The following is a 15,450-nucleotide window of genomic DNA, read 5'->3' on the forward strand; positions in this document are numbered from 1 at the left end:
ATATACTACCCAAAACTGATGTAAAAAATAATGCATCATGTTACCCATCCTTACTAAAAGAAAAATGCAGGCATTATTTAGAAATAAACAAGTGGTAAACTATGGGACAAAAATCTATGACTAACAGGAATAAGGATAAGATGTGTATTTAAATATATCAGGAACAAAATAAAGCTTACCAGGAGTAAGAAGCCTATTAACAGATCAGGATAGCAAAATTATTGGCGATGCAGAAAAGTTAGAAAGTTTAAATGTTTGGTGGATGTTTCCTAATAGTTAGAATTATATATTTATGCCATAAGGATTACGAATTATTTTTCAGTTCATTAATTATTAAGAAGGATGTTAAATTACTAGAAATAAATATTTTTAGATCAGTAAGCATCTATAACTTGCACACAAGAGTCCTGACCAAAATCAGCTGAGGAATGTTCTAGATTGCTATCAGTTTTTAAATAAATCTTGAAAATTTCAGAAGACTGAAAAAAATTGCTAATAATGAGCCACTATTCAAAAAGCACAAGATGAATCAGGAAGTTAGCAGCCTGATGAGAAAACAGGAATGTAATTTGTGCCAATCAACATGATTTTATGGAACACAGATCTTGTCAAATAAAACTGATTAAACTCTTCAGTTTGATTGATAAAATTAACTGCATACCTGTAACTTAGGCTGGGTGTCAGTTATACATAGCATTCCAATTAAAAAAAAAAAAAAATTAAAAAAAAGTATAGACTGTAGGAGAACACCACAGAGTAAGACCTGGCTGACAGACCTAGGAAAGTAGGCCTCAATAAATAAACATCACTATGATTATCTCCAGGGGAAATCTGAAAGAATACATTCCAAGCCCAACACTAATCAGTACTTTTAGTCATTTGGCTAGAAGTAAATATAAAGTCATTGCTGATAAAATTTGCAGATGATGCAAAGATTGACAGGGTGGGAAAAATTATGGAGGTAGAGAAGTCATTCAGTCTGGATCAGCAGGTAAACTGAACCTAAATAAGCAATGTGTTTTACATACAGTCCAGTAGAAAGCCATACGAGGAGGGCCACTCGTATGGTTGGGGCCTCCATGGCCAGCCCTGTGAGAAGAGGCTGAGGGACCTGAATCTGTTCAGTCTCCGCAAGAGGAGACTGAGGGGGGGGATCTTGTGGCTGCCTACAACCTTACCAGGGGCCAGCAGCAGGGACTCGGGGAAAGTCTGTTCACCAGGGCCCCCCTTGGAGTCACCAGGAACAATGGCCACAAGCTGAGGGAGGATAGCTTTAGGTTAGATATTAGGAAGAACTACTTCACGGTAAGGGTGGCTAAAGCCTGGAATAGGCTTCCCAGAGAGGTGGTGCTCTCACCTTCCCTGGAAATCTTCAAGAGGAGACTGGATAGGCACCTGGCGGGGGTCTTATGACCCCTGCCACCCTCAGTGCTCCTTCCTGCCCATGGCAGGGAGTTGGACTAGATGATCTGTCTAGGTCTCTTCCGACTCACTGATTCTATAATACCTTCACAAACAAAGAACGCCCTTCATACCTACAGAGAGACTATACATCCTGGGAAAGCTTTGCTGCTGAAAAGGTTTTCAGGAGTCGCAGTGGGCAAATGCAACATAAGCTTCTAGTCTACTGTCATGATGAATTAATACAATCCTAAGAGGCTATGGGTGAGGGAGAGGGAGCACAGAGATTTACTTCAGGAATAACAGATGATTTTGCATTAATTGGCAAGATGGGCATTGGAATACTAGGCCTTGTTCTGTTGTCCAAATTTACAAAAGGTAGAAGATGCAGAAAGACATACAAATATTACTTCAGGTCTGGGAAAAATACTTTACAGTCAGAGATTTAAAAGAAAACAATCTGTTTTGTTTATCAAAAGAAAATAAACCAGTTACTTAATTTTGATATTGAAGTATCTTCACATGGAGTACCCACCATGTACCAAAGGGTTTCATTATCAAAATGAAAACAAAAACTAGTGGCTGGAACTTGGAGCCAAAGTTTATATGAAAAGGCACCTTTTTAAAAAGCAAGAAAAGTGATTACCCAGTAGAAAAAACAACCTAGTAAAGTAATTATCTATGAGATTCTTATGTTGTATATGAAATGGAAGGTAAAAACTGACATTTTATAAATTCACCATTGTGCTTTTCTGTCAATTATCTGTTGCTCCACTTACTCCCAAGCTACAGTACAGGGGGCAGTACCTACTACTATAACCTTGTAAAGAGGATTGCATGATAAGGAAGCCTTAATAAAGACTCAAAACTTAATAATAATTACATGCCAAAATAACTTGTAGTGGTTCAAAAAAAGGGTATCCAACTGTATCTGGTCACTCCAGTGAGGAAAAGCAAAGTCCGTAGTGAAGAGTACTTCTGTGGAAGTTTGCTCTTGGGGTCAAGTAGACAGGATAAGGATATATAATGAAACAAGGTTTGGGGACCATTTATATTAACTTCTTTGTATTTTAAAAAATTATGTTTCTCTTCTCATTTTATAACTAGATTTGGAAGGCAAAGTTCAGCCAAAGCTGGCTAAGTCACTCTGGTGCACCAAAAACAGCATGCAGATTTCATACCTCACTATTTCTGGAAACTCAAAAAGCTGAAGAGAAAATCTGCAGCTCTCAAAGCACCTTTCTGTCTCAAAATGAGAATACTTCCCAGAAAACTTAGAAGAGACATTAAACCTTATCACTCCAAAAATTCCTCTGAAATTCAAAATGTTAACCACTGTATCCTACCTAAAAACAGTATTACTGGCAGGATTTAACACACTTCCTATACAAACAAGTTCCACAAACAGCAATCCAAAGGTTAAAACTTTCCTGTTTCAGAAGCTAAGAGATTGATGCCCTAGTGATAAATCTCTTTCTTTAGAAAGAAAACTAGTGCTTATTCCAATTAATATTTCTAACAAGGTAACGCGCAATAAATCATTTATTCTACAAAAGTATGAATTTAATGTCTAAAATATGAAAAAACGAGTGTCCCCACCTGCCCCTTAAATATATACTACATTCAATGGATTCATCCAGATAAGCAGAGGCATGCACTTGCAGCAGCACAAGTAGTAGCAGCACAAAATTATATTGCTACTTTGCACACCAGCACATGCAGTTCGTTGTGGGACACATAGTCCCGCTTTGCGCAAACTGCTCTTACCTAGCTCCCTCCAGCCCCCAGTGTGCTGGAGCAGCTGGGGCACAAATGGAGCAGTAGAGATCCTTTGGCCAGCAGTCAAGTGTCTCACTGGAGGACCAAGCCTCCGTTTGTTCTGGCACACACTACTTTTGTGGGCACAGCACCATTTTTTCTTTTTTTTGCCCCAGTGGGTTTTTTTTTTTTTTGCTACTGGGAATTTGCCCCTCACTAACAGCACAGGGACATCTTAATATTCCATGCATACAATTTGTGGCATTACAAAGGTTTGTGGTGCCACAAACTACATATGCCTGCATGTAGGGATGCAGCCAATATAGTATAAAGTCTACTTCACAACTTAAACTGTTTATCACTAGTAAGTGAATCTTAAAAAAAAAATAATCTGAAAATGAATTTCTGAGATGAAGTTCTTAAATACTCTTTATTAATATCATTAGAAGAAGTTGTAGAAACAACTTTCTTGTAATATAAAGGCACAGGGAGACAGCTTTGATAAAATATTCCAATTAAACAGTAACTTACAGTACAAAAGACAATTTTAATGCACATACAAACCCCAAATGTCTCATTCAAAAATATTTCACTAAATTCATCAATATTAATGGGCAATGACTAAAAAATATAAACTGTCATTGTACAATAAATATTTGAGAGGTGCAAATTGAACAAGATTTATTGCTTTCCACATAGTGTTTTCCCTGTAGTGATTTTTTTTTTTAATTTCAAATTCCTTTTAGAAGCAGTTTTACCAGCAAATTTCAGATGCAAGTAAATCCCAAACTATACCCAACAGGGGACTTTATGAGCACATCTACACATGCATTAATGAGCCATGGTTAAGGTGCATTAAGTTTAGTACCTTAATAACAACACATACTAACTGTGCAGTAACCGGCGCTACTGCACAGTAGCACCAGCACACACCTTTTAAGTTGCATTAATGCATAGTAGACTAATTCTACTGCACATTAGCTTCTACTGCTTTTGCCATGACATGCCAATGAGCAATAGAATTAAGTCTACTGCGCATTTGGCATCTCATGTAGATGTGCCCCATGGCAGTTACACAACTGCCTCAAATAGTAACCAGATCTGGCAGTGTTTTGGGTTTTGTTCCCCCCTTAACTCTTAAGCAATCACACATTCAACCTATTCATCAAAAATTGTGATGATTTTTTAAAAATAAAAACAAATCAGTGATAAAAAAAGGCTTTTGTAGCAGGGTATTGTTATTTAATCTCAGATATATAAAGGTCATTTCTTCAAATAAGTCCAATTTGTGGCAAAAAGCCCTGTGTGTGCCAGAGCAGGTGAAGCAGTCATCCAGTAGAAAAAAAGAAAAGAAAACCAAAAGGGAAAAAACAAAAAATAATTAAGACCTATATATGTCATAGTAGGTTCTGAATACAAGATTAAGACAAGTGAACAGAAGCAAATTATACATATGGAAAATGGATTTAAAGTAAAAATCTAGAGCTTTGGAAAATATCCTGACTATACCCTTTTAACAAAAAACACCCCATAACCAGTTAAACCCCCCCGAAAACAACACTTTTATATCATTCAGTAGTATTTTAAGATTTAAAAATTAACCAATTTTGAATGACAATTTGCTGTTATCTTCACTTATTTAGGGAAATATGGTTCAGCAGCAATTTCTACTTATCTTCTGATGTAGCTTCTGACAGTCAGGCTGGCTTTGTCATGAATGGTAGTGCATACCATCTTGTTCCAACTTCTAAAGTTAGTCAACAACCTGGTTTTATACCTTGCTGTCCTCATTTTGCCTTTTTTTCCTTTTACAGCTATTTTTTTCAGCAGCAATTTCTAGTTGTCTTTTGATGGTCACTGGCTTTGTCATGAAAAGTAGTGCATCTCATTCTAACTTGTAAATTAGCCAAAACCTTGGTCTTATAGAACTGTTACCTTCCTTTGTAATTGCTCAAGTAATCAAAAATATACAAAAGCTTCTCCCCACAAGTATTTGCTTAGGAATATAAGCAAGACTTCAGGTACATTAAATAGTTTAGCAGTAATTGTATAGAAGAAAACCAAAACCAAGCAAGCTTCCAAAAAAGTCAGTCACATGGCCAAGATTGATGTTTTATGCAAATTTTGATTTATGGGAGCAATCTCAGGTTTACACTAACCATTACAAGACCATTCCAACTGCAATTGAAAGAGTCAAACTTAATTCAAAGAAGGGTCAACAGTGAATACTACATACGTTTAACTGTTAAAACAATGGGTGAACATTCAGTAAGGTTTCATTGTACTGAATTCAACAGAACTGTGAATGATTCAGAACAAATGCTAACCTGGTAAACATTTCTTAAAAGTTTAAATTTGGGTTTCTCTCAGGCATTAACTAGTAGTTTAAGAGTCCTGCAAACAGTAACTAGGGACCCAGTGAAATTTTAATTTCCAAAAAGATTAGTGCTGCTATAGTACATAATTTTGCTTTAAGAACTAGTCTAGAGACCTGTACACATAACCATTTTCTTTGGTTTATGCTTTACTACACTGGATTGTGAAACTTCTAGTCAAGCTCCTATCCTCAAGTTAAGTTTGATTTATACCATTATTCTCCCCTCCAGCCTCAAGTTACCATCACTACGAGAAGCAAATTTGTTCATTCTATGATTTCCTGCTGAATGGCCGGCCATGCGTAGAAACTGGCATTGAGGGTTGAAAATTTGTACAGTAATTACATTAAGTGATATCTGCAGAGGCAACATTACGAAAGTCAAAATATGGTTCATATGACATTTGAATCTTTTTATGCCCATATACTTTAAAAAATACACACAATAAAATACAGTGAAAAGAAATAAGATTAGACAGTAAACATGGGAATCCTGTGCTCACAGTAAAAATGTACTGCACAGCATTAAAAAAAGCTTGTTAAGTTTGAAACAATGCAAACACCTAGATTTACCTGTATGTTTGTAAATGCTACTTAAAAGGCATTTAAACACAAAAATGGAAACAATGACATCAGGAAAAGGCCTTTAAAACAGGCCAGTCTAATTTGACTTTCCAAGTAAAAGCATCAACTTCACAAAACTGTAATACTAATGCAGTTTTATGTAAAGTATCCTTTGATGAACAAGCTGTCAATTAAGCTATCAGTCTTATCTCATCCAACTCCCCTCTTTAACAATGAGGGAGAACAGTCAATAGTAGCTCAAGTTTTAATTCGGTAAGTACCTTGTCAGTTTGGAGAGGAACATCATCAAAACACCATAAAATGAATTATGGCATTTATATAAAATTGATCAGCTACTTTAATTCTTTTAAAGTTTCCTTTTGACTATGTAAGTTCGAGACCTCACTTTTCCATGCGTCTTTGCGACAGTGTTATATAGCCAGTGTTACAAAAGAGGAGCTTCACCATGAACTACCTCACGTTATTACTCAGTTGTGCAAGGTATTCACGTAGTTCTTTTGCAGCCTGGAATCTACCATATCGCTTCTTTGGGTTGGCACACTCATCCAGCAAGGCCTCAAGTCGGCCATCTTTGGCAATTTCAGCTGGAGGGTCATGAAGTAGTCCTCCAGAAGTGCCACGCCATGTGGCATGTCTTGATAAAAGGTTCTGACAAATGGCATAATAATTGTGGTCCACAGTGACACGAGCACAAAGAATCTCCTTTGAAAAGGACAGGCAAGCTTCCTTATCACAGTCATCAAACTTGCTTTCATACCACACATCCCAGTTTTCAGGTTTATCTGTAAAATGTGAAAGACATAATAAATAAGCAATGGGAAAAATAGGATAAATAAATACAACCAAAACACAACCAGAAGCCAAGTATGAAAGAAACTGGTAAAATTAAGCTATTTTCACAAAAAGATTTCAGATTTACGAAGTCATGCGAAGTGCTTCCCACCTAAAGGAAGAGTCCTGGCAATGCAAAATAGAAGAAAACAGGATTTTGAAGGTACCACAAGGAGATCAAGGCAAAAAATGCATCTAAAAAGAGAAATAAAAATTCAAGTTAATAGATCAAAAAAATGAGGGGGGAAAAAAAAAAAAAAGATGCACAGGAACAGCAGAGAAGAAACGGAGGTCATGAATTGATCCATTTTAGGAATGCAGCTAAGTTTGCTTCCTTAGTTCCTAGGGCAGGGGTCAGCAACCCCCAGCGTGTGTACTGAGCATGGCACACGAGGCTATTTTCCTTGGCACGCTATGCCCAGCCCTGGCTCTGGGTAGCTGCTGCCAGCCATGGAGCCCAGGCTGCTCCCAGCAGAGGCAGCTGGGAGGCTGCAAGCCCTGCTGCAAGTGGGTGGTGGGGGAGAGTCCCGAGGCAGCGCAATCCTGGTCTCTCCTCCACTCCTGGCACAGAGCTGGTGACTGGGCTCCGGAGCCCGGCGCGGCTGTTTGTAGCCAGCAGGGGCTCTGGGCAGCTGCAGCAAGCAGCAGAAAGGCTGCAAACAGCTGCGCCGGGCTCCACAGCTCTATGCTGGTGGCGACTGCATGTGCACCTTGGGGCAGACAGCAGGACAGGTGATCTGGCCTCTGGGCATCATTTTTGGCAGGAAGAGCTTCTCTCCTCCGAACCTGAGCTCTCAGAGACACTGGGCACAGCCACATGGTTGCTGCTCATGGAACAATTCAACCTGGGGCTGTTCCAGTCTCCTATTGGGACCCCAGACCAGTGGCCCTAGCTCTGTCACTGTCAACCTGCATGGCCATGGGCAAGTCCTCCGCTCACCCGTGCCTCTGTGCACTGCAGCTTAGAGTGAGGGTGGGATTTGTTCCCTGGGGCCAGGGTCTGGAGCGGAGCAGGGTGTCATGCCCCAGGAGCCCATGAGGCGGCTCTGGCTTACTGCCTCAGTCCCTTCAGGGTACAAGGACAAACTCCGGCCCTGACTCCAGCCCAGTTCTGCCCTTCCCTGCTGCACTGGCCTGACCCTAGAGCAGTGCCCTGGACCCACTGGCATACGCAGCACTGTCAGCACAGAGCCAGTCTGGTTTGCTTTCCTGGGGTAAAACACTCCATGATGCTGCCCCCCCTCCCCCCCATGTCCAGTGCTCCAGCACCGGGGTGGAGGGACTGTAGTGGGGATGCGCTCTCCCCGCCTCTCTGGGGATAATGGTTTAGACGTCCTGAATGGTCGTACCAGCTTAGGGCCTTAGGTGTGTGGAGTGGGTGGGTTGGGCTGATGGGGGCTGGGGCCTTGGCTGGCTGTGCAGCAGCCTGGGGCCTGGCTCCCCAGGGAAGCACAGGGCTTGCGGCAGGCCCAGGGCATTGTTGGGTCAGACTTTGTCCAGTGGCCCATCAGCCCAGCTCTGTGCACCTGCACATCTTGTTCTGTGTATGCAGACGTGTCTGGTTCTGGGTGTCGTGTGGGTCTCTCTCCCCCTGCCATGCAGGTACTGAAGCAGTAGGGTGGGGGGAGCTGCACAACAAGGAACCCAAATCTTGTTCCTTCCCAAGGAGCACACAAAGGCAACATTTATGATTATTAAATATACTTGTATGTGCTGCATCTTGCCATGTACCCCTCCCTCAACTCTCATTTTTTCTGGCGTGCCAACACTCCAGTACCTTCCAAGGTGAACATTGTGGTTTGTTTGGCACTCTGGCCAAAAAACATTGCCTATCCCTGTCCTAGGGCAATTGAAACTATTCTAATTGGTCTACAAGAAAAAATAACTCCTTTAAAAACTTTTCTAACAAGCCTTCTCCATATTCCCCTCTGAAGTAAGAGGAATGTAATTAATTTTAAAAGGAGGATGTGAAGACCAAACAAATTAAAATAAGCAAAAATCCTACAGAAAGGGAATAACATAAGATATTTCAACGGCGCACCTGCTATGCTGCATTATCCCCTCAAACTTCCCACTTATTTATTGAACTTTAAGGAAAACTTTATTGTGCGTCAAAGTTAAGCTGTAATCCACATCAAGAGTCCTTAAGACATGAATGCCATAAGTGCAAAACTGCAAATTAATCTATAAACACTAAGTGGAATTTTTAAATTACTACCTTAAGGATCATTAGAAATGCTAATAAGGATCAAGCAGTAAACAGCAGGATATGTTACAATTCTGTAGACTCTACAGAATCTAGTTTGCCATAAAACACTAATGACTTTCTCTCCCTCAAGTACACTATATTTTAAACTATACAGATCCTTTAGAATTTCCATAGAAACCAAAAAGATTACAGAAATGTATGTATTTTTAAAAGTATAAATCTCATTATGCTGTGGTTAGGCCTTCAATCTCGTTAAGACAGACAGACAGACAGACACATGTTAAGAGAAAAGTGACCTGAATAATCTTCACTAAATGAGCTTTTCACTCTGAATCTTTAGGCTTTAAAAAAACCCAACAATCCTCCAAGTGGGTTCTCACAGCTCTGGACTCGATACATACACTAAGTCATAAACGTTACACAGGTAAAGCCAAAACTTCCATGCTTTGTATCAATATACATACCAAGACTCTTGCACAGTATTCCACCAATACCCCTGGCAGCCTCCCCCAGCTTCCCCAAAGATACCCATCAGAAAATTTGCTTCTAACAAAACAATTATACTGATTATAATTGAGGAATAGATGCCTTAAATGGTTCAGTATTCCACAGCTTCCTCTCACTTGCCTAGAAAAACTTCTATAGGTCCCAGTTTGTCTTGGAAACACTTTCCTTACTAGGTAGTGTTAAGCGTGCTGTGTAGGCCATAAGCCAAGTGCTGTGTTGGCATGTGCCAAGTTGCCCCAGGTGGGGTAGGGGAGGCTGGGGCCATCCAGCAGCCTCACCTGGGGTCTGGGAGCCTCCCGGGGCTGCAGCAACAGCAACCCAGACACACAGAGGCTAGCCGGCAGCTGGAGCATAGCTCTGCCCATACAGGCTCCCATTTGAAGCAGTGCACACTGCATCACATGCGCCACCCTGCTTTTTTCAGGTGCAGTTTTTTGTTTGTTTTTTTTTAATATTAGGAGATGCCAGTGTCAAAAAACCCACCATGCTGGTAATTTGCAGTGCAGCAAACACGTACATGTGCAGCGCATGAGGTTTATGGTGCTGCAGATGGGTTTTCAGTGCCACAAATCACACTTGCACACTCATCTGGATGTGCTCAATACAACTTGCCACAGAAGAAAAAAATGTAGAACTTTACAACCAAAATCTGGTACATATCAGCAAACTGTAAGATGCATAGCACTAAATGGGATTGATCATGTGTGGGCAATGTGGGCTTGATGAAAGCATTTCTACATGTGTAAAAAGGGAAGAAAAATGCACTTTGGGTTTTTATTCAGCCCTAACCATCCATGCTGCTGACCTGTCTGATCATCTGATTCATACTACGAATAGAAGCTACGCTACATTTTCACTTGCTGAATACTGTGTGCTTTTTTGAACTGCACTGTAGTAAGACCGACCTGGACGCAGGTCCCCTTTTTAGAGTCCAGATACAACTCTATTGCCAAAACAGGAATCATTAAGTTTGCAATGGCTTTCCTCCTTCCCCCAAAACACATATATACATTTTTACTTGAATTTAGCAACATATGTTTATCAGGCTTAGTTTGTGCACTCAGCTATGCAGAAATCAACACACCGAATATACCAATATATTAAATGGATTTACTGGTGTCCTCCACTGGGATTTTATATATTGAAAAATGTGGAATATTAAGTTATATTTTAAAAAAAAGATATAGCTTTGGATGGAAAGGTAGCATAAACTGAAGAACAGGGTCTTGAAAGTAATTCAGAAATAGAAGCAGTGATTTATACACATTTTGAGCAACCTGAAGAAACAAAAGTGCATTCTCAACTACAGCTATAGGAGGTAAGAGATATCAAATTCAAACACCCACTGGGGGAGGATGTTGCAGATAATGGAGCCCTTGACAAAAGGACAACTCCTAGAGTGTGGGCTGTGGTTCCTCCTATCTGCCCAGTAACTGGAAATTAAGAGAAGCTGGCTGGCTTCTACCCCAAATGCTGTCATGAAGAGCAAGACAATCTCCAACTCAGGGCATTTTATATAATTTAAAAATGAAATGAATGCAGCAGAGCCAATGAAGAGAATACGATATTGGAAAACAAAGCATAAACACACAAAAAGATTTAGAGGAACATGAAGAAGTCAAAAGGCATGCACAGGAGACACTATTACAGGGGGAAAAAAATTGAGTAAAAACACCGATTTTTTTTTTAAATGTCTGCAACAGGCAATTTTGCTAGGTGGCATCAGGTTATTTAATCCTTCCCCAACTTTAGATACTTCTCTTTTACAAATACAAATATTAAATCCAGGTGAATAGGTGTACTCGTGAACCTACCAATTTTCCTTCAAGAGGTTCATGAAGTGTTTTATCTCAACCAATCAGAATTCTATTTGTAAAACCAAAGGGTCTGGTTAAAAAAAAATATATATATATGGCAGCTTCACATGCTTTTAAGACTTACATTTTTTAAGCATACAGTTATAAAAGGGAAAACAACTTACTTTGTCTGATTAACCTTTTGTCTGCCACCAGAACGTTTTCTGCATCTACAATAATAACCTTCCCATCTCTAGGTCCAACTGCAAAGTTGTCAAAACTAACATCAAGGAGGTAGAGTGCAAATTCAAAGTCATTGTTAGTCAGTTGCTCTGCTATTTCCATTAACTGCCAGGCCAGGTCCACTCGTTTTTCCCATGGTGCATTGAAGTAACTCCATAGTTCTTCTCCGACATAGTTGACAGCCACCATTCTTCCACATGCTCCTAGGTATTTAGCAAATGGCCAGCCCTCATCAGATGGAAAACTCTGCATACGAACAAATTTTTTTTTTAGTAAACATAAAATAAAGGATCATTAATATATTTTAAAAGTCTGAAATATATGCATGATGTAAAATGCTTATGAATCTAGTAATCGCAACAGGGGAGTAAGCCAACCTAAATGCACTTCTGCACCTTGATACCAGAAGGAATATTTTATACATACTTCTGAAACGAGCAACTATATTCTATTAGATTATACATTTTCATTTGTATTGCCTCATTTGATAACTGAGTATCTTTTACTATTGGCAATTTATGTATGAATCCTGCTGTTGCACTAGTTCAGTTGTATTTTCTGACAATAATACTTTACTTGTAACCTGCGGCTTTCAATATTTACTGCATGATCTCCATAAATTAAAGCTTTTCTTAGGCTTGCTCTTGTCTTTTCTGTTTTCTCCAGTTCAGATGGGATTTTGATCCATTTTACTTGAGGACCTTGCAGAAAAGTTTAAGGAATATATGGATATGTAAAAAAAAAAAAAATTAAGAAATTCTATACCTGCATTGCTCCTTATCTTCCATTTCAATAACACAATTACAAAAAAAGAAATGTGAAGTACAGGCTCCTAGGAGAACAAGATCATAGGTAACAAGGTCCTAAAGTACAATACAAATATTCAGCGAGTAATATGGGCATACATGGATAACTGGAGGCAACCAAAATCAGCAGCATAGCAAAGGGTGGGGTGGAATAGCACGCAAGTGGAATATTGGTCCTGGACACCAAGCTGGGGGACAGGGTGGAGAAGTACCCTGAGCAGCCACTGAGCTGCCAGCACGGTTGCAAACACTAGTACTTCTCCAGCTAATCACACTTGCCTGTGCACTGCCACAGCCCAGGGCACAGAAGTGCCCAGATGCACCTCTAACCAATGGATTAAAAAAAAAAAAAAAAAACCCCAGAGGAAAAACCCAGTCCTTTATAAATATCAGTACTTAATTATCAAAAAGATCCAAAGTAAATGGCTATCATTATAAAATCAGAAACTGAGGTGTAAAATGCAGCACTCAATGGTGCATCTATACCTATTGTGGAGGTAACCCAACAACACTGCGCCGTAGCATGCCAGTCAAAAGCGATGCTAATAAGCTACTGTGCAGTGTTGTTAGGCTATTGCACAGTAACCATCATGAAAAAACCATGTGCCAGCACTCCTGTGCAGTAACTATAATTACTGCATTTAGATAGTACTTCATTAAGCAACTACTAAACTAAATGTGCAGTTACTGTGCATGAATGAATATGTAGCGCTCACTGAGGACAAATGTATTTGTTAAACATTTAGCAGTCATGGACTATTAAAAAGTTTACAAGTGCTGGTTCCTAGCTAAGTCACCAATGACTTAGTTATCAATGCCTGACCAACTTCCTCGAACACAGCTACTAGAGTGCAGCAGTAGCTTCATCATAGTTTAAGTTATATTGCGTTACAGATTTCAGTTTTATCTTCACATGATTTTTGTTATATTTATTACCAAAAAAGTGTCTGAAGTCTAGCATGGTACACACACCAGAACTCTTCAGGACTGGTACATTCTTGCTCTTCCCTACTCAGACTACTTCAGAAGAATACCAAGACCACATACAGATGTGCAGGGTTGTGCACTTCCAGCAGCAAAAATAGTACTGGCACAACCTTGTACAGCCACTTTTTGCAGCAGTACACACCCCTGCACTTGCACTTTGGTGAGCGAGAAGTTGTTCTACTTCAGGCAAACTGCCCTGGCTCAGCTCCTCCCAGCTCCCGTAGTGCTAGAGAAGCCAGGGCACGACTGTAAGAGTGGAGATGCTCTGGCTGGCAACCAGGCCTCCACGTCTTCTGCCACACTACTTTTTTTCCCCGGCACTTTTTTTTGTTACCAAAATTTCCCAGTTGCAAGTTTTGGCTCCATGCTGCAAATCTGCAGTGTAGGACGTTTTAACATTCCTTGCACGCAGTCTGTCGAGCCACAAAGTGCATGTGCCTGCATGTCTAGACACAGCCCAAGAGTTCAAATCTCACCTTTAACTGCTATTTAAGTTCCTATGCAATTTACTGCTCTTATTTCTTAGGCCATAAAATCCAACACACAAGGCAACCAAGGAAGAACTAACAAATATTTCTTCCCCTGCCCTTGTTATTTTTACAAAAATATAAGTTAGCAAACTCCTTACACTAAATTATCTTAGAGTCAAAATTCAGGTCTCTACCATGAAAAATAAAACAGTTTGAGGCAACACACACAATTTTAGTTATTTTATCTTTAATTATTATAAGATCATGTTCCTCTGAGCCAATGTTTCAGGGTTCCAATCACCAGTATTCTGCTGCTATTAAATAGTTTCATAATGCACTGAGAATCTACTGCAGTGCCTAGAATCACTCCTGAAACTCAAGTAACAAGCTCTAAACTAAGGATACTTACCTGGTTGCTGACTTACGTGAGAGAATAGTATGGTTACATTCATTTTATACAGTGAAAGCCCATCTTTTGCTTTCTAACTTTAAACTATGATAATCTAAATGCAAGAAGCAAGGATTTTGTAGGGGGATATCTTTTATTGGATCCACTATGTAGTTGGGTAAAGTCAAGCAAGCTTTTGAATGCAAGGCATTCTTCGTCAGGTCCTGATAAAGAATGTCTTGCACTCAAAAGCACTGACAAAGCAAAGTTTAGCAAATCTTAAGAATCATTATTGCTTTAATCCCAGGTCACAGAAATTACAAAGATGTCTTTGTGGCTGCAAAGTATACCTAGTTATCGAAAGGAGAGTTCCTATTTCTCCCTTCAAAGAAGTTTTTTGAGTGTTAGTATAAGGGAGACTGGCTCTGACCTTTCCCCATCACCACAGCAATCAGGACACTGGAACATAGAAGGAAAATACAGCTTCTTCAGACAGCTATAGGAGATGTGTGACAAAGCTAAAAATTCATAATACATCTACCAAAGGTAAGTGCAAAAGAACTTATCATTTAAGTCTATGGGCAGTGGCAGTTGTAGAAATCCATAGATACCTTCCCTTTCGCAATACGTAGTGTAGTTAGGGACTCCTGTCAGAGATTCCAGGTTTGGCTTACTGTGTTTAAAAGCAGCCTTCCCAAATGCAATATCTATAGACCGTACTGCAACAGAGAAATATTTATGTCTGTGGCAATAAAAAGATCCTTTGACAACAAGAATAAAGGGAATCCTGCCAATATCTGAACATGTACAAACATCTTGGTTTTGGCTCTTGCCCAACTGGCATGTAACAACCACATCTACACTTCATTACCCAAGTCAGAAGCAGAAGAAAAGGATAAAAGTATGTACTAGAAGCCCATTCAGCAGTTATGTTCACAATGATTCTGACAAGAATGTTAATTGAAGTACAGTCTGCCACTTTGTAAGCAAAGATTTGCAACTTTACGTTTCATCTTTGGAAAGCTTTGAAAATGTAGCAGAAAATAAGAGAAAAATATCTTCATTTATTAGCATTTAAAAATAAAAAAAAAAAAA

At 39.6% G+C, this 15,450-nt stretch overlaps 1 protein-coding gene across 2 annotated transcripts in view; it reads right to left on the reverse strand.

The window, feature by feature from the left end:
- Positions 1 to 4,964: 4,964 nt before the first annotated feature.
- The window catches only part of CUNH3orf58 (chromosome unknown C3orf58 homolog), a 32,247-nt gene continuing 21,761 nt past the window's right edge, over positions 4,965 to 15,450 (reverse strand). For both annotated transcript variants that reach the window (XM_019532961.1, XM_019532962.1), the window contains exons 2-3: positions 11,647 to 11,950; positions 4,965 to 6,900 (exon numbers count right to left, since the gene is read on the reverse strand). In XM_019532961.1, coding sequence (XP_019388506.1) covers positions 6,569 to 6,900; positions 11,647 to 11,950 — 636 coding nt within the window. In that variant the 3' untranslated portion in view covers positions 4,965 to 6,568. The remainder of the gene's footprint in view (positions 6,901 to 11,646; positions 11,951 to 15,450) is intronic.

This window comes from Crocodylus porosus, unplaced genomic scaffold (genome assembly GCF_001723895.1).
Source record: "Crocodylus porosus isolate Cpor-Errol unplaced genomic scaffold, CroPor_comp1, whole genome shotgun sequence".
Lineage (NCBI taxonomy): Eukaryota > Metazoa > Chordata > Crocodylia > Crocodylidae > Crocodylus > Crocodylus porosus.